Source organism: Vidua chalybeata, chromosome 5 (genome assembly GCF_026979565.1).
Source record: "Vidua chalybeata isolate OUT-0048 chromosome 5, bVidCha1 merged haplotype, whole genome shotgun sequence".
Taxonomy (NCBI): Eukaryota; Metazoa; Chordata; class Aves; order Passeriformes; family Viduidae; genus Vidua; species Vidua chalybeata.
Window position 1 is genome coordinate 57714558 of NC_071534.1, and position 19049 is coordinate 57733606.

At 43.3% G+C, this 19049-nt stretch overlaps 1 protein-coding gene across 2 annotated transcripts in view; it reads right to left on the bottom strand.

Annotated features, from left to right (window-relative positions):
- Nucleotides 1-19049, bottom strand: part of LOC128788418 (sucrase-isomaltase, intestinal-like) — a 59669-nt gene that overhangs the window by 23968 nt on the left and 16652 nt on the right. For both annotated transcript variants that reach the window (XM_053943438.1, XM_053943439.1), the window contains exons 8-12: nt 11393-11518; nt 10298-10429; nt 4627-4740; nt 4399-4515; nt 4237-4321 (exon numbers count right to left, since the gene is read on the bottom strand). In XM_053943438.1, coding sequence (XP_053799413.1) covers nt 4237-4321; nt 4399-4515; nt 4627-4740; nt 10298-10429; nt 11393-11518 — 574 coding nt within the window. The remainder of the gene's footprint in view (nt 1-4236; nt 4322-4398; nt 4516-4626; nt 4741-10297; nt 10430-11392; nt 11519-19049) is intronic.

Genomic DNA, 19049 nt, shown 5'->3' on the forward strand with positions numbered 1-19049 from the left:
TCACAATTCAAGTGTCTTCACATTTCTACACATTTAGGGTGAAAACAACAAAATATTTGGGAAGAGGAAAAGCTGAAGTGCTGGACCTGCACTGATTTGAGTTTAGCACATAGTCACAAACACTTGTTTGCAGACAGGCACATGTCCTTGGAGAGGGGAGAGGACTGAGTAAACACTGGTAATTAATTTTAAGTTCTATGTCCAATAATTCAAAATATCTGTACAGGTGTCATGTATTCAGTAAGTAATAGAAAATTTCTGCTTTGCTGAATTAAGAATGTATTATTTTACACAATGACAAATTCTAATTAACAGCAAAAATATTGCACAGATGCTGACTGGTCTTTAATCCCATATCAAAGAGATGCTGGCAAAGCCCATTTTGTGCAAAAAAATTTCCATCCTCTTCAGGTAACCACCATGAAAATGCCACATGAAGTTCAGCAGGAATTGGGCAGGTCAGAGGTTTATACATTTGTTGGGGGTTAGGTTTCTTTCCTTTTGTTCTTTTTTACTTAAGGATTTTTTTTCCCCGTAAGTTTCCAGGAAACACTAATGACTGAGTACCTAAGAAAAACAAAAGAAGTGGCCAAGCTCAGGGGAGAAGCGCATCTGGTTGCACTTCTCTTATCTGGGAGTTTCCCTCCAAGGGGGGAGATACCGTGAGGACTGGGCAGGAAAAGGCCGGGGCTGAGGCAGCTCCTGGCTCGCTCGCTCTCTCTCTCGGCTTTGGAGGAGGAAGGTCGGAGCTGCTGCTTGGGGAAGCGAATTCACTGCTGCCGCCAGAGCACAGCCGGGAGCTGCTGCTTCTGCTGTGGGGTGAGCCTCCGCTTGTGAGAGCAGCCACTAAACTGGGACCTTATGAACACCCACCTCACTATAAGAGGGACCTACCCCTGTCTGTTCGGGCGCCCGGGATCCTGAACCCGCCTCTCCCTGCCCTGCTGGGAGCCGGGTCACTGCTGCCCCACCCCCGCTGCTTCTTCAGCACTGCTCTGAGCTTTCGCTGCACTGTTGCCCTGCAGCTCCTGCCTGCTGAGACATCCTGCCAGCCCAGCTTGCTGCTTCCCAGAGTCCTGCTGGGGCACCGGGATCGGCTGCCCCAGGATTTGTGGAGCGAAACCTCTCCTGCGTCCCTTCCCGTCTCGGCCGAGCCGCCATGGCCACGTGCACCCCGAGCCCGCGCCGCAGCGCCCCCTGCAGCCGCGGGGGAATCATCGCACCTGCCCTGCCCGCCGGGAGCCAGCAGCGCCCCTGCTGGCCGTGCCCAGAACTGCACCGAAGGGAAAGTGCTGCGGCCAAAAGGCCGGGACTGGGCTCCTGGCTCTGTTCGGTGTTAATGCCGTGGTTGTTGTTGTTTGTTTGCCTTGTTATACATACTAGCAAAGAACTGTTATTCCTGTCCTCATATCTTTGCCTGAGAGCCCCTTAATTTCAAAATTATAGTACTTTGGAGGGAAGTGGTTTACATTTTCCATTCCAAGGGAGGCTCCTGCCTTCCTTAGCAGACACCTGTCTTTCAAACTGAGACAACATTATAATTATTTTTAGAGATGGAGTTGCAAATATTATAAAATTCTCTCAAAATAAAAAATAAGGTGAATTCTCAAAAATTCTTTTTTTCATGCTTAATTAGGTGTGCACACTTTTGTAAGTATTTCTCCATGAACAAGTAATCTCCCTGCCTAATCACACTTCCTGTATGGTTGCAGTTCATTATCACAAACCCCATTAGCGTCTCATCCCTGCTGTGCCACTACAGCTACAATCCTTATGTTTGGATTTTTAGAACACAAAGACTCCAGTGTTGGTGATCTACATCAGAAATAACTTAATTTATAGGCAATTTCCTAGTAACTTTGACCGATATGTCATTGAAGAAGACTCTAAGTTTCTGAGGAAAGTCACACTTAATGTCCCAGTGGCTCTTGATTATTAGCCCTATAAATTTAAGGTTGGATAGAAGAGAAAATGCTACCACGTGAATTACAGGTTCATGCTTCATTCTTATTCTGAGTATTTTGTATTCTGCCTCAGTAATGCCGATTATTTTACAATTGCATATAAATCTTCAGTATAAAGTGTTTTATAGAAAATTGATTTGAAGGACATCTGGTTATGTGTAATCATGGTTATAAAATTTAGATAAGGAGGTTGAAGGCTACACTGACAAAAAGCCTGAGGGTCTGAGACTGGGACTTGCACAGATGAAATCACCTAGGACAATACTGAGCTCCCAAAACTCTGCTAACCCTGGGAAGGGCCTAATGTCTTACTGGACTAAACAGCTTAGGTCACCTCTCATACTTACATAAGTCAAGGGCTTGGACAGCTAAGAACAGGCACCTATTCTATAAAGTGAAATAGAAAAGAAAGCCCTTCAACACTGGTTCAAAATAGATTCCCTACATGTTGAGATGTAATGCCTAGGGCTCCTGGCTGCAGAAGGAAGACCAATACCAGGGAAGTCTCTGGGAAGACCTTCAAGCAGCCTTCCGGTACCTAAATGGGACCTACAAGAAACCTGGAGAGGGACTTTTTAAAAGGGCATGGAGTGATAGGACAGAGGGTAATGGTTTCAAGAGAGTAGGTTTATATCAGATACAAGGAAGAAATTCTTTCCTGTTAGGTGAGACACTGAAGCAAGCTGCCCAGAGAAGCTGTGGATGCCCCATGCCTGGAAATGTTCAAGGCCAGCATGGATAGGGTTTCAAGAAACCTGGTCTGGTGTCCCTGCCCATGCTAGGGGGGCTGGAACAACATGGTTATGAAGGTCCCTTCTAACACAAACCCATCTACGATTCCATTATATCATTCTAACACTGTGGGTCACAAGCAGAATCAGGGGCATATGTGCATGAGTCAAGTCAGAGAAACTGGACTCAAAACACACCTGTCTTCAGTATCTCTCAGTGTCCTTACATGTCATGTACGCCTCTAGACTTGAGTCCCTTCTAGTGGCTCAGACATCAATGCTAATCTTCACAAAGCTCAGCTGCATGGCTCAGAGGCCCCTGCAAGGGCTCACTATCAGTCCTCTTTTTGTGATGTAAAGGGAGCTCTGCTCTTTTGGCCAATTTACCCAGTGTCTCACATCTTTTATACAGCTCGGAAGGCTGACAAAAATGAAGATAATTTAAGGCAAAAGTGGAACTTCTCATCATTCCTGGGCTTTGGTCAAGACCCACAGGGTAAGTATGCAGTGGTTACCCCACAAAGAGAGCAAACACCAAAATCATAATTAAAAGCTCTGCTTTTGCTTTCAAAAATTTATAATCTCTTTCTAATATTTTGTCATGCTTTTTTATGCTTAGGTTTCTCTTATATTCAAAGTAAAAAAAGAAAAAGAATTGCCATTTAATACAGAAAATTTAAAATTCTCATGAGAGCACAAAAGCATGAAAAGGGGACATTTCCAATACTCCACAGCCAATACTCCAACTCTCATGTATCAGCTTCCTACTGCATATTAACATTGCTCAGGCATCTGGGCTTTCCTGGGGAAATGTTGGCTGGATTAACTGCCACACCACTTGCAATAATCATAGGTACTCATGGCTTCCTGGGGAAGAATGAGCCTATCATTAACTCAGCTACTGGAAGAGATTTTCCCATTCCTGCAAGTTTCCCATAGGCTTAGACATTTAAAAACTTATTTTTAGCCCATTTCTAGTGACACAGTGATAATTTCTTTCCTATGAGAAAGGAAATACATTGAACTAAGGCACCATCTCCCTTGTCATAGTGCAGAGACTGCCCATCTCTGAGACTAGCAGTGGCAAGGGTTACTTCATAAGTCTGTAGCTGAATTATAGTATATAGGTGTCGTGCCCTTTTTCTGATATGGACCAGTTGCTAAGAGGATGGCAGGAAAGGTTATTTTTCTAGTCCAGTTATGAGGCAGCACCTTGGACAGAGGAAAGTGATTGGTTTTGATACTCCATGAAAGCCGAGCCACTGGAGTCTTGAGCAAATATGTAACTGAACATACAGAAAATACTGGGAAAGATGGAAAATGAGAGAATAGGTTTTTTTTCCCCCCTAAAATATAGCCTATCCAGGTTTAAAAAAAAACAAACAAGAAAACCAAAGAAACAAACAAACAAAACAACCCCAATGAAATAATAATATTAATATTATTATAAAATATAATATAATGTTATATAAAATAGGAAAACATTATAATATAATAATAATAAATAATTCATGGTAAAGAAGTTATACTATTATACTTACTAGGAGTGTAAGGAGGGTTATTGATTTCAGTATCAGCACATCCAGGCACCTGGCCTCTCATGAAATTGGATGGCTCGTTCATATCCTTTAATAAAGAAAGACATGTGAAAATCTTAATTTTCTTTTTTTTAAAGAAGGAAGGGCAGATATAACGAGACATACAATCCAGATGCCATCGTAGTCAAGGACATCCTTAAACTCCAGACACAACTTGGTCCACCATTCCACTGTCCTGGGGTTGGTGAAGTCAGGAAACACAGAATATCCAGGAGGCCAGGCCTAGGGGTTACATATGTAAATTCTGGTTATTTTCCCATTTCTGTTACACTGGTGCTTTATTTTTTTTGAAGCAGCACTAGACAAAATGCATCACAAAATTAAAAAACTCACCTGCCCAACAGCAGGAGTCACACCATCAGAGTTGTTCACCCACACTCCCATTTCCTGGCCGAGTTCATAAGGTCTGTAAGTGCCTGGCTCCTCATCCTTGGTTACAAAAGGGTCCTGAAAAGAACAATCACCCTTCCTTTATTGAAATCCCAGAGGTAACAATTACTTTTCTATTTTATATTTTAGAAAAATCTGGATTATGTTCTTAATGGTGATTGCAAAAATATTGGAAGAAAACAACATTAAAATTTAATAAGAGTTGAGAGCACACAATAATTTAGAAAAAGTCATAAAGGATATGTAATGAGTATTTCTTGTGCAAGGCAAAAGCAATGTGAAATTACTAAATACCCTCATGTTTATTTTTATGAGACTTTCTGTGTTCAAATTATTTTAAGAGAGGCATTAGATTTTACTCCCCCCCACCAAGGTCTCTGCTGTGGCTGGGTGCTGTGCTGGACATTCCCACACTTGAGCACCTCTGGGTTTCCTCCAAGGCAATCCTTATTCCAGCTGCCTCAGCATCAACAGCTCAATGCTGGAATAACAAAAACTTTTCAAGGGGCTTGAAGCTGGGCACATCCAGCCTCAAAAGGGCCCTGTTAGCCCTCCATTCCAAACCAATGTGTGTTATGCCAGTGTGATGTAGAGAAACCCAATTCACACCTGCCTGTGGGGCCTTACACCTCTGCTCTCCCCAGGCACCATTTTACACCCCACGGCTTGTCCTTCCAGCCCCTTTCCACTGCTTGCAGTGGTCATCACCTCTCACTGCTGCCAGTGGTATTGACACCAACAACTTCTCTGCCTCAGGATGACCATCAGTAGCCACTAAGCTGATACAAAGAGAGCCTGATCAGCTCCTGGGGACCACAGAGGCCCACCCACCACGCTGGGAAGCAATGAAGTTAGGAATACTTTGAGATGACAGTAAATGAAGAGGTACTCTGCAACTCTGCCCAGCAGTCAGCTGCAACCAAAAGGAGGTAAGTGCACTTTGCAATACATCCCTAATTGGAAGCAACTATCTGCTTTATGGTTTTTAGAACAGATAAAGACTGCAGCCATTTTAGAAGGGAATTCTTTACTTTCTCCTTAGAAAATCTTACTTCCTCAGGTTCTGCTTTAGGCAAAACCTTTCAGTTATGAAACACAATGGAGAAATACACAATTGAAACAATTCTTCCACTCAGTTGTAGCTTGTGCAATAATTTAAGGGAACTTTAATAAAAATGTGATAGAAGTATAACTAATAAATGTCTTAAGAAGAAAAAAGTATCAGACCCCAAATGGTAAGTTGCTTTAAAGGCTTGTTTTAAATCTCATTTAAATACCTGAATTAATTGCCTGATTAACTTGTGAGCCCTCTGATAACTATAGCCCTGGTAAGGGAAGTATATTCTTCCATGCCTCAACAACAAAAGCTACAGCTAAATCCCTACTTTAAGTCCAAAATTTTATTTAATTTTATCTAACTCTAGTGTCACCTCCAAAAGGACTATAAGTGTCCATTACATTTTTAACTTGTTCAATAGTCCAACTTTGCAAACGAGAAAGCTGTCCATCTATAATAATTATCTTATAATTGTGGTAAAGATGTCTCTCAAGGGACATGAAGGCTAGAAGAAGTCAGCTTAATTAGCTACTCCTAATGCAAACTTATGGTTTCCTTCAGCTGAAAGGTTGTTCCAGAGCATAAATCTAATACATTATGCAGGTTTAGTATTGCCCTAAAGAAAACAAAACCTCTCCATGCCTGCAAGGGTTGTCTGTGGGGAAGAAGTTTCATGCCTGTTGAATCTTCACTCATCTTTTTAGCATTTTGGGGAAGAAGTGCCAAGCATCCTCAACTCCAGCTGACTGCCTAAAGACCTGTGAGCACCCAGTACATACCCAGACTGATGCACTTCCACCCACGGCCCCACCCCAAACATAATTTTGATGCACATCCATAAAAACTCATCTCTGGAAATTTTTGGCTCTACAGCTCACACAATTGGATTAAAGATATCGAGCATTATTTTGAATCATGAGCATGTTGCTTTTGACTTCAAAGTATTTTTTCACTTATGTCATTCCTAGCTGTTTCTATTTTTAGAAACTTAATAGACAGTATACAAGGTCTTTCATTAAATATCCCCTTTAGTAAAAATGTTTATAATTTTTCAATGTACTCATTGTTACTTTAGAATTTCTTTGTTTCTAAAGAATATATTTGTTCTGACATAGCTGAAACATGCACAATTATTTAGTGCAATGATGATGACCAGGTACTGACATGAAAAGTCACAATTTCCCCTAAATAGAGGTGGCCTCTGAAAGAGATTAAGAGAGAGAAGGGCTGCACTTAAGAGGCTCCAGTAATGGAGCCACGCTACTCTCAAGGTGACCATAGTCACAGAGGACTCTCAGCACTGGGTACAAGCATGAGGAGCAGACCTCCTGCTGGTGTGGCACCAGCAAACACAGTGATGGTGACACAACCAAGTTCAGGGTCCCATCCTCAGGCAGGTTGCCAGTGTCAGTACAGCTGGCTGTCAGGACCTGTGCTTTGCTTGTGACCAAAATGATCTGAGATGAGACAGATGGAACCCATTCCCCAAATCCATTTACTAGAGGTTTTCCATGACACTAACTGGCTGCAGTCAGAGCCCATTTCCTGAAATCATCATGAGGGAGGCAACAATCTGCTATACCCATTATACCCATTACTGCCACTACCCAAAGGGAATCTAAATAGCAAATTGTTTTTTCAGTATCCAACTGGATTACACGTGCCTTGATTGCACTCACTGTCACTTGGGAATGAAACCCTTCACACTGCTCCAGCTCCCAACTCAACTGAGGGGAATACTTTACATCACTAAAGAATGCTGACAGATTTTGACAGAGATATCAGCAACTATAATAAAGTGAAAATAGAAAACTTCAGTACCAGTGCAACCTATACTTCTCATTAACTTTTAAACAGTGAAGGACAGACTGGCTCAGCTTTTGCTCTGTTTTCACTAGCTTGGCTAAAGAACTAGAGCAGAAGACAGGCCTTGGTTACAGGTTAGTGGAAGGATGAAAGAAAGGCTTCCTATCTGGATTCCCATTAGCTCGTTGCATGAATTAAGAGTTGCTATGTTCCTTGCATCTGTCTAACAGCTGAATTTATACAGTAACACCTCCCTGCACTGCTGCAGAATGTGCCATCTGAGAAACTGAAAGGGCTTTAAAAATGTTGTTGAAGTTAAACTCTTAAGGAAGAAGATCATGTAGCTCACCCACTAAACCACGACTGCTTGCCTGTAGCTTCATATCCAGTAGCAAGTGCAAAACAACTGGAGACATCCCAACAGTGATGAAAAAGAGACGACTATCATGCATCTACTGAAAGGCAAGAGTGAATAGGAAGAGCTACCCCAAACTCCTGGTATTTTGCTCCTATATTAATGCTTTGCAAACTATTTTGAGATAAACCAATAAATAGGCATGTGGTATTTAATGTTACAGCTCTAAGAGATTAGATCATTTTTAGAGCAGTATTGAGGTTACAGAGAACCTAAACTGCCTAACAGTTAGAAATCAGTCCTGACAGCACATGTGTTCACTATTGCTCAGTTATTTACTATGATGCATCCATTTAATTTGGGTCTATTTTTGTCTTAAAGTTTCTCTCCATCAAAGTGACTTAGTAATCTGTTACTGTTTAAACACTGCACCTTGAACCTTCACTGATGAAAACTGATTTCACTGCTGCACCCCCGAGCTTCTCAGAATGGAACCTTCAGGGGAAGGCATCGTTAGGAACAAATGGCTAGCAAGCAGCATTCACTGTATGCATACTGCTGTTTCCATTATCAATATGTAATTGATCACTTAGCCTGCATGGTTTTGCTTGAGAGTCCTAGTAGTAAATGGAATAACAGTACACCAAAGCAAAGATCAGGCAAATAATAAAAGGCATGTTTAAAGGAACTATCAGAAAACTCCCAATTAAAAAGAAAACACTGATATAGCTATCTGTGGTGCTGACTAATCCATCATCCTCAGTCATATTTTAAATTTCACAACAAACTGTGAGAAAAAAATAAGGACAGGAGGGAGGCACTTCTGCCTTAATCTATCTATTTAACAAGATAATGTGATTTTTAGATGAGAAAACTGCAGTACCTCTTACTTATTTTGACTCCAGATACACCAGCACAAGTGAAAGAGCAATTGTACCACAATTCAGGACTCTGCTGTTCAGTCTCTCTCTCCACAAGCCTTTGACAGGACCCCCAGGGCAAGAAGAGGAACATGGCCCTTATTTTAAAAGGACTGGTTTGACTTAGGGTCCAAATATTAGTGACCTGTCCATCATGATTCAGTTGGATTAACTGAATCCTGGTCTCCTTAAAAGCATCAGCCATCAATATAATTGTAGGTAAATGTGTTTGTTTAGCCTAGCAGAGAAAGGCTGAGGGAGAATACACTTACTAGAATTAGTGTATCAAGAAAGAAAACAGAAGGGTGAGAGACTGGCAGTTGGAGGTAAGGACAAACAGGTAGTACCCATATGAAAGAAGTACCCAAATGAAAGATATAAACTCACCATTTAGGTAGAAAACAGATTACAAATCTACAGTTACAGCAAAAAGTCCTGAGAGGAGCCCTGTGGGATTGTCTCCTCCTTACCCTGTGCCTGCGGGTCAGCTCAGCCTGAGCCACGCCTGATCCATCTCTTGGGCTGTTCACAGCACCCAGCTGGGGAGGGACCCTGGCCTCAGCAGCTGTCTGTTGCTCAGCTCACCTTGCACACAGGCCGCTTTACCCTAATGTTTGCCTTGAATTTGTCCTGCTGCAATTTAAAATGCTTTTCCTCTTATCCTGCCCCCAGTGGTTATGGAGAACAAACTGCAGCCTGCTCTGTGGAGTGCAGGCCTCCTACTGCTAAGCTGCTGGGGGACCCTGGAGAGAAATATCTTGTGAATTTATCAATGGATTTTATTTAATTTCCTAATTTACTTTCATCTTTACTTAAATTTCTGTTAAATTGGTCTCTGGTTTCCTTGCCACCATTGGTGTTCACTTAGCTATTGTGACAGAGTCATATTGGCACAAGGACATGTACAGAGAAGTGCTGGAGAGAAATAGCAAATTTTGCTGGAAAAAAATACTGGGGAAGATGGAAAACTCCAATTTTCACTTGTATCCAAATTAATTCATTTGGCCATACACCAATTTTGATTAGAGGTTTAACATATGTTTCCACAAATTTGCATACAAATAATCATCTCTCACATTGACTTAGATAAAAAATAAATACAAGGAAACATAAATTATAGTTAGTACTTTCCAGAGTGATTAGGAATAGATTTTTTTTCCCACTATTCAGCTATTTTTGTATCTGTATTAAGTTTATTTGTTCATTTCAGGGAAAGAATTGCATGAAAGCAATCCTATGTCAATTCAGAGGCAAAATTTCTTACAACTGAGTGGGAAAAAGTGACAGAGAATTAATGTTTTGGAATAGAGATGATACTGGTACAGACATATTAAATAAAGACAACACTTTTAAAAAATAAATCTGTGAGAAATTGTTCTTCAGCTCTTCTCAACATATGAGAAAATGGAAAACCTGCTACATTAGTATACATGTGTTAGTGCCTAGGTACTGCTATGAAGACAATCGTTAATTTACCAGAATCACAACATTGTGCTTTCCGTTCTTCTTCAGCTCCTTCATGAACTCTGGCAGACCAGCAAAATTCACTTTATCATAGGTAAAGTCCAGGCGACGTTCCATGTAGTCAATATCATAATGTTGGACATCCTAAACATTTTTAAAGTAAAAAATTACATTAATATTTCATCTAGCTCTGGAGTTCTCAGACAGGGAAGACATGGATCTGTTGGAGCAAGTCTAGAGGAGGGCCACAAAAGTGATCAGAGGGCTGGAGCACCTCTGCTATGAGGACAGGCTGAGAGAGTTAGGGCTGTTCAGCCTGGAGAAGGGAAGGCTCCAGGGAGAACTTACTGAAGCCTTTAAATACCTAAAGGGGGCTTATAAGAAAGTTGGAGTCAGACGTTTTTTCTAGGGTCTGTAGCAATAGGATAAAGTAAAGGAGAGTAGATTCAGACTAGATATAAGGAAGGAATTTTTTACAATGAGGTGGTTGCACAGGTAGATGGCGAATGCCCCATCCCTAGAAACTTTCAAGATTAAGTTGGATGGGACTCTGAGCAACCTGATTTAGTTGAAGATGCTCTTGCTCATTTCAGGGGGGTTGGATTAGATGGCCTTTAATGGTCTCTTCCAATTCCAACTATTCTGTGATTCTATGACTGAAGTATTTGATACGGAAATCAGAATGTATGCAACGGTATTTCTAAAAGGCAACTAACATATGCAATGAAACCTGAGACGGTAATTGCAATCCTAGCAGTGGACTACAAGAAAATGTAAAAGTCCTAGTTTAACAACTATTTTGCAGTGATCTGCATCAGAGGTTTGTTTTTCATTATTTGTTTTTAAAATGCTAGTACCTCATACTGCAAATCCACACCAAAATCACCTGTTAAGCAGCCAAGAGCAGCATTTAAACATCATGTTCACAGCCCACTTTAAATGTTCTTTTAAGCATTATGAAGATATTACATGCAATCCCACTGCATAAGATTATGAAAGTCCTTTTATCCTACAATTCTCTTTGTAAGATAATTATTTTCCCACCATTATAATTGTACTCACTTCAGAGTGTAAGATTAGCACACACAGTGAACGATTCATACTTACGTATGGGATGTCATAGTGCTTCATGCGATCCACAGTTGCCTTTAAAACATCAAGTCTGTTATAGCCCCAGCGGGAGAGCTGGAATCCCAGAGACCAGTAGGCTGGCATGTGTGGGCGTCCAATGGCCTGCAGCAGGAATGAGGAATACAGAAACACAAGGGGTGAGAGGAAAAGAAGTTATTCTGAAACACCAGGAGAGGCTTCCAGATCATTTAAGGCACAAAGACCAGGGCACAGACATCACACCCCCATTAAATACCCATTCCTTTCTCCAAGTGGCTCTCGGCACAGCATGCTCGGCACTTCTCTGATGGATCCTTGCCCTTCACAGAGACTCCAACAACACCAGCACTGAGCATCACTTCTAAGAACACCTCAGTGGAAACACGGTGTAAAAAAGCCAGGCTAATGTTAAATGTGGTCTCAGTCTCTGCACAGCAGCATGTACCCTCACTGACAGGGCACATGCCAGCAGAAATCCAGTGTGGATCCTCATGCCACCTGATCCATGACAAGTCCACAAACCCCTTGGTCAACAGAAGGCAAATCTCCAAGAACACACAGCAACATAAGCTTTGTAAACTTCTCTTGCCACATCCAGCTGAACTAACTTATCAAGAGTCTGATCTTCATTTGAAGTCTCTGAAGTTTTAATCATATTTACACACCAATCTGATGAAACTCAGTTACTTATGGCTGACTACTGTTATTGCTGGCCCACAGCCTTGTGCTGCCAGGCACTGACAACCCTCTTCAAGGCCAGAGTTACTGTTTGATCCAAAAAATTCTCAACCGAAACACAAGGTAATGAGTTAAATATGATTGTATAAATATTTGATTTCCACTGTCTGAATGTAATCCATCTGTAAATGGCATGAGGAAACTCAATTGAGAGTAAGCAAGGGAGGGAAGCAAGGTGTCCTGCTCTGCTTCCCCCGGTGAGAGCTGCTGTGGTAACCTGGGATGAGCAGTGGGCAATTACGATGTGTCTGTTCTACAAATAAGCTGAAGTCTGGCTTTGTCTCATTAGTACACACCAGCGTTTTCTGGGGTTCATCTTCTGAAATCCTTATTTTACTTAAATCCAATGAAGCTAACCTTTGATTTTTATTTCTAACACCTTTGCAGGCAATACATGAAAATCTAATAGCTAGTAAGCACCCATGACTTATTAATCAGCTGCAGCTATTGTCCCCCTTTGGCTAAATAATGGTTCCTCCCTTATTTCCTTGTGGATATCCATAGTTAGGTAATTATGCTGAAAAGTGAAAACCAACAAAACTCACATATTGGCAGCTAAACCCCATCTACTTTAAATAAATAAAACAAGGCACTTCTGGCAGTCTGTATCTATTGCATTGCTAAGCTCTCTGGACATGCACTGCATGAAAGCATACGTTCCTATGGGATTTTCTTTAGGAAGAGTCTGACCTGGGAAAGCAAGGCTGAGCTTGAAATTGCTCTAAAATACATCACATGCTAGAGCATCAGTACATGGATGTACAGAGTGCATCAGACAGAAAGCCACATGGGGGAGAGAGGCGGAGAAAAGCTGAGGATGCTTTTAATGCCCCTGAGCTGGAAAACACAGAGGGTAAATTGCTTCCAAACATGAAATGCTTGGGAACACACATCCAAACATTACAAATTTGGCTACAGTGTTGGCTACTTGTTGGGATGCTGCTGTTTCACATAAGCAGAAACATAAGGAGGCCGTAACAACTGGTGAGGTTAATGCTTTGGGTGTCTCCAGGAGGGACGCTCCAGCTGATCAGCACAGCTGTCCCTACACCTGCTACTTGTCCTGTCCCACCAGACTTAACTTTCCTGATCCTCCTCAACACCCACTTCTCCTCCAATTCAGCTGGAGGCTGGAATCTTCAGAAGAAGTGAAGGCAGCTCTCAGCAGTGCCACAGAGGCACTCAGCTTCCACTGCACACTGCTGTGCCCTTGCCAGGGCAGGCTCTGAACAGACAAAGGTGGTGCCTACTATGTAGGGGGAGGCCGATGGGCAGACACATGCCATAACTACCCTGGTGCTATCCCATCTCCTTGCACATGTCATCAGTTTTATTCCAGCATGTCTGGACACATCTGATCAGCGAGACCATCTTTCAAGCTCTGCTGGGGTTTTCTGTGGAGAGCTGAATGGGCTGTGGTGGCTCAGGACAATCTCCCAGACACCTTGTGAGCCAGCAGCAAAGTGTCCAACACAGCATGGCAAGCCTCAGGGCATTGCCTCAGAAGTCTTCTTCTCTGTCACATCCACACTCACCATGTCAAGGAGAAATTCATCTGAGGAGGCAGCAGAGCTTGTTTTAGACCAGCAAAGGCTGCAGGATGAGCTTTGTGAACCCACCATTTTGTGCTCCTAAAGCAGATGCATATTTTGCCCTTGCTTTCTCTACTGGAAACAGAGAATGACCTCTACAAACAAGGTTAAAAAACAGACCAAAACAAAAGAACTCCCTAATGAAATAAATGCTTTGTGCACAGGCTTCTCATCTTGGACAAGAGAAATAGGGAAAACTGGCTGATAAATATTAATCCTACAGCTCAATGCAGAGCCCTGTGCCCTGGCAGGATGTCTGCATGGCATCTGCTGCCTCTTCTCAAGCAGGCTGGGAAATGGGAAAGGGGGAACCAGCCTGGGCAGAGGCAGTGGAAACTGCTGATCAGCTCTGCTCTGGGTCCTGTGATACCCCAGGTCACTCCTGCCTGGGGAGGACATTGCCAGGAGGACTGACTAATTGTCAGTCTGGGACATTGCCAGTACAATGCTTTTCAAGAGTTAGATGGGGATTGGCTTCTTCCCCCATGTCCTATCAAGCATGCAGGTGGAGAGCACTGGGGCTGGAGGTGGAGCTGTGGCCACTGGTGTGTCAGTCAGAGCCCTTCCAAAAGGGTATGTCCCCAGCACTGGGGTTTGCTGGGGTTCACCTGCTCACCCTTATGGGATGGGGCTGTGTCATTCTGGACCACAGAGTGAGACAGTATTTTGTGACAGCATCCCTTGAGGAGTTTTAGATTACAGCTGAACCAACAGAAAAATATCTACCTTGCAAGGAAGATAGTAAGGTTTAAAGCAATTAGTTCTCTAGGTTCACCAGGCTGGTGCATCTATGGTGAGCTTAATTGAAACCAGCAGAATATTTGAAGAGGAAGGATGAAAACAGGGCAGCTGGGAAAACAAATGTTCTTTTTTTCTAATTATGCTGCGGACTCTCTCTAATGGATCCCCCTGAAGCTTCCTGATAAAGTAACTGACATATGGTACCCACTCACTGATGGATCAGCAGAGGCAGGAATGTAATTTTGCTAACCTGAAGACTCAAGTTGGATTTGATATATATTTAGGATCTAGTTAATTCATACAGATTGCATTCTGCATACAAATGATCAGAAAGTGCAGCAGCCAGAGAAAGCCTGCTTGGCAAAATTGACTCCCATAGAATCAGAAAAGGTAGATGGGGCATGGCAGGGGAACTGAGGGAGGAAAACGTAGAAACAGCAAACATATGCGGTATCCAAAATGAAGGGGAAAACAAAACCCACAAAAATATGGTAATGCAGAAACAGTAAAAAAACAAAGATCTTATTTTCTGTTCCAGAATTCTTCCTGCACTTGCTTCTTAAATAACTCCTGATGTTTAATAAATTAACTGTTAGTTTTTCCATGTTTACATAGCTTAGCATTACATATATTTGTTTTCACTTTTTTTCAGAGCCACCTGAGAGCTGATGTATCGAGGAGGTACCCTGGAAGCACTTTGTGATAAGAAGGAAGTTCAGTGGAAACAAGTATATCTAACAGATAAAATCTGTGTCTAGGGAGCAGGTGATCTGTATTCATTTCCCCTGTGTTTGATTATTGGACAAATACTATTATTAATATGAGCATCAATTATATGTACTAGGTTATAAATTCTATAGAGTAAATCAGGATCCTATTCTGTTAACACTATGACCAAAGACTTTGATGAGAGAGAGAGACAGCTGCAGAGTTATGCCTATATATCACAGAGGCTGGAGAGAGGTACTCTTTCCTGTGCTCACAAAGGAGCTGAGACATCCCACAATGCAGATTGCTAATCTTACATCCTAAGATTGATATTTGCTTCAACTCCCTTTCTTCAAAGGGAGGAAACTATAAAACCCAAGTGGGCCAATGCACTGGATTTAGTGTTTCTGTATGGCTAAATACACAATGGCTAAATTGCACAGGTGCTCCTATGGCCCAAGTATCTGTATTCAGCTTATCTGCTATGACTAAGACAAGCAGCTGAGTGCTGTGGGCACCCAGTCAGTTAGAGGGTAACCTTCACTCAAAGTCTGTTAACAGAAGCTAAGCCTTGATTTAGGAGAGCAAAAGGAAAGGCCCTACAGCTGCTGAACCATAAAGAAGCTCACAACCTCAGGAATATAAAAAAAATAAGGATTTTCAATGCCAAGGTCTTCAAATCTTGGTTTTTGCTGCACAAAACAATTATCAGCTATTTATTCCTTCTTGGGGAATTCAGCTCCAAGATTCTCACTGAATCATCTGTGAAAAGATCTATGTACAAGCAGGTTCCCCAGGTTACCTCTCCAATAGGAGAGTGGACTAGAGACCTCTGAGTCCCTTACACCTGTAACTAGCCCACACTTCTGTAAGGAGGAAGCAAACCAGCAATTTTCTCTCCAAACAGAATCGGAAGACTTACAGTATGCTCACTTACAGCTTGTTATTGGATAACTTGTGACAAGGTAACAAACTCATGGCCTTTACCCAAGAGCTATTAAATATCTGTTTTTTGAACCCTAACATTCCTGAGTGTCTTGTTATGGAGCTCACACACTACTGCTATGCACTGTTGGTCTGTTCTGAAAGGCCACCGGTGGTCTTGGCAATGCTGGCCTGGTATTAGGTGTGACTGCAGAACCTCAGCCAGGCTGAGGTCAGTGCTTGAACTCTTTAGCTTGTTGCTGCTTTTTCTCACCCTCCTGCAAATGGAGGTGTTTGCTGTTAAAAGTGAGATTTGTGTAACATAACTGTTCTGCACACCAAACCTCTTCTGCAGTAGGAGAAAAATGTGATCACTGTCATATAGAGAGAGCTGTACAGGACAATCTGAGATGCCTTAGATGTGGCAGGAGTAACACCCCACACAGCTGGGCTCAGGGACAGGAGGGAGCAGAAGAATTGGGCTGGAGGTTTCTCCTTCCCATGGGACCATGCCCAGCACATACCCTATAGCTGCTGCCACTGCTGTAGCACTCTGGTGCCACTGGCAGGATGCATCCTACAGCTCACCTCTGCTCCATACAGCACACACTAGAGGGACAGAGGTACCAGCATCACCCTCTGCTCCCCTCTCACACCTTGCCTCACTCTTGGAGCCCATTTAAAGCAGATTATCCTTGGCCAGACTGGCATCCAGGGCCACCACAGCTTTTGCTGTTACCTGTCCTCACTCCAATGATGCACAGAGGCTGGTGACTCTGGCAAGGCAGCTGATCACCACACAGAGGGCCAAGAGCTCTGCTCTTGGCGTAGCCTGGACCCAGCAGCTCTGGCCAAGAGTCCGTGGTCCACCCTGGTGGTGGTGACAACCTGGAGAGGTGTGTGGGGAAATCTTGCATACTCCAGAGGCCAAATAAAGAGCTTTGTTACAAAGCTGTCCTAACTCACTGGTTTGGAGGGAGCAGAGCTAAGCTCCTAAACCTCTCACAGAAACAAGCATAGCAGGGGCAGAGAGGTGGCTCAGATACTGAAATGGCACTGGAGGCAATGGCACAAAACATTTGAGAAAGGTGTAAAGCACTTTGCCCTGGAAACAGCTCCCTTGTTCTCACCAGCTGTGCACCCACTGGCACCTGGCCACCCTGCCACACCAGTGGGGACATCCTGGAGAGATAAAATGAGTGGTCCCTGCAAAAAGCAGTGACTGGGCCAGACTTGCTCAGGAGGGAGGCAGGTGCTATTCCACTGAGAAGCTCTGCAGCAATGCAACCTGGTCCCACCAGGGGCCCCTGCAGCCAGGAGCTCCCAAAACACCAATTCCCAGAGGAGACCCACGCAAACAGCTCAGAGAGCCGAGCCATGCTGCTGAGCAGTGCCTTGCAGACATCAGTCACGCTTCTCCTTTCTACCCCTTTTCTTTCCCTACAGCATTGTTGCTTTCTCTTTCAACATGACAATGACTGCACAGGGAAAATCCTCTCAGTGTGACAGAAAAGACAATTGAAAAATAAAGTCTTTTCTGTCTCCTTCACCTTCCCACATATCTTGTACATAAAGTCAAATTATTACCCTAGAGACTAATAATATGGTAACTGTAACATTTTTGACCTTGGAATTTCAGGATGTTTACTGAAGAAGTTATTATTTCACATTGAAATTACTAACATGCATTCTTTAAGATTCCCTAGAGAGTTGAGCACAAGCTCAGAGAATACAGAACAGGATTTTTTTTTTGTCCTGGCATGTGACATGTCTCATTAGGAGACGCCCACTGCTCTCCTTTACCTTGTTTTCTTTGCTCCAGCTCCATTTCCAGAGACAGGGGTGGAAAGTGAGCTGCCACTACCCATCAGCTGGAGAGTGAGAACTCTCTCATTTTATTTTCAGATGCTGACCACCTGCTAAGCCACAGAAATGCTGCCTTCAAACACCAGTAAAAGACTTTGAAAAGGAACAGGCGTGGCTCTAATTTCCATCACACTGCGGCACTAACTCCCTTGAAATGGGGATCAAAGCTCCAGCCTGGGGGAGAGTTGCTTTCCTTTTTTCCCCGCCTTCCCCCCCCCCCCCCCCCCCCCCCCCCCCCGGCGATGGTTTTAATACCCATGTGTAAGTTAAAATCCCAGCTTGCTTGCTGCTCTGTGGCACTGGCATCGGAGATAGTGTGCATTGGTTTGGGCTGGGATATAGTTAATTTTCTTTATAGTAACTGGAATGGGCTGTGTTTTGGATTTGTGCTGAAAATAGTGATGATAATTCAGGAATATATTTGATTTTGCTGAGCAGTGCTTACACAGAGTCAAGGCCTTTGCCCCACACCACTAGTGGGGAGGCTTGGGGGGTACACAAGGAGTTGGGAGGGGACACAGCCAGGACAGCTGAGCCCAACTGACCCGAGGGAGAGTCTGTATCGAATGGCTTCATACTCAGCACATAAATCTGGGGGAAAAGGAAGGGGGAGCTGGATATTCAGAGTGATGACATTTGTCTTTCCCAGTAACAGTCACATGTTCAGCCATTCCCCTGATTCCTGGGGGTGTCTAAACACCCTCCTGCTCCTGCGAACTGTTGAATGAATTCTTTGTTTTGCTTTGCTTGTGTGCACAGTTTTGCTTTACCCATTAAACTGTCTTTATCTCAACCCACGAATTTTCGCACTTTTACCCTTTGGATTCTCTCCCCCACCCCACTGCGGGGGCGTGAGCAAGTGGCTGTGTGGGGCTGAGCTGCCAGCTGGGGTTAAACCATGGCAGACAAGGGTGGGGATGATGTGCAGAAGGAGCTGGAAACCTCCAAGAAACAGAGCAGTTGCTCCTGCTCCAGGACATAGGGGAGCACCATCAACCTCTCACCTCTCTGGGAGGTAGCACCTGAACCTCTCTTTGGAAAAGGAAGGTCTAGCAGAGCCCACCACCCCAGAGAAGCTCCAGCCT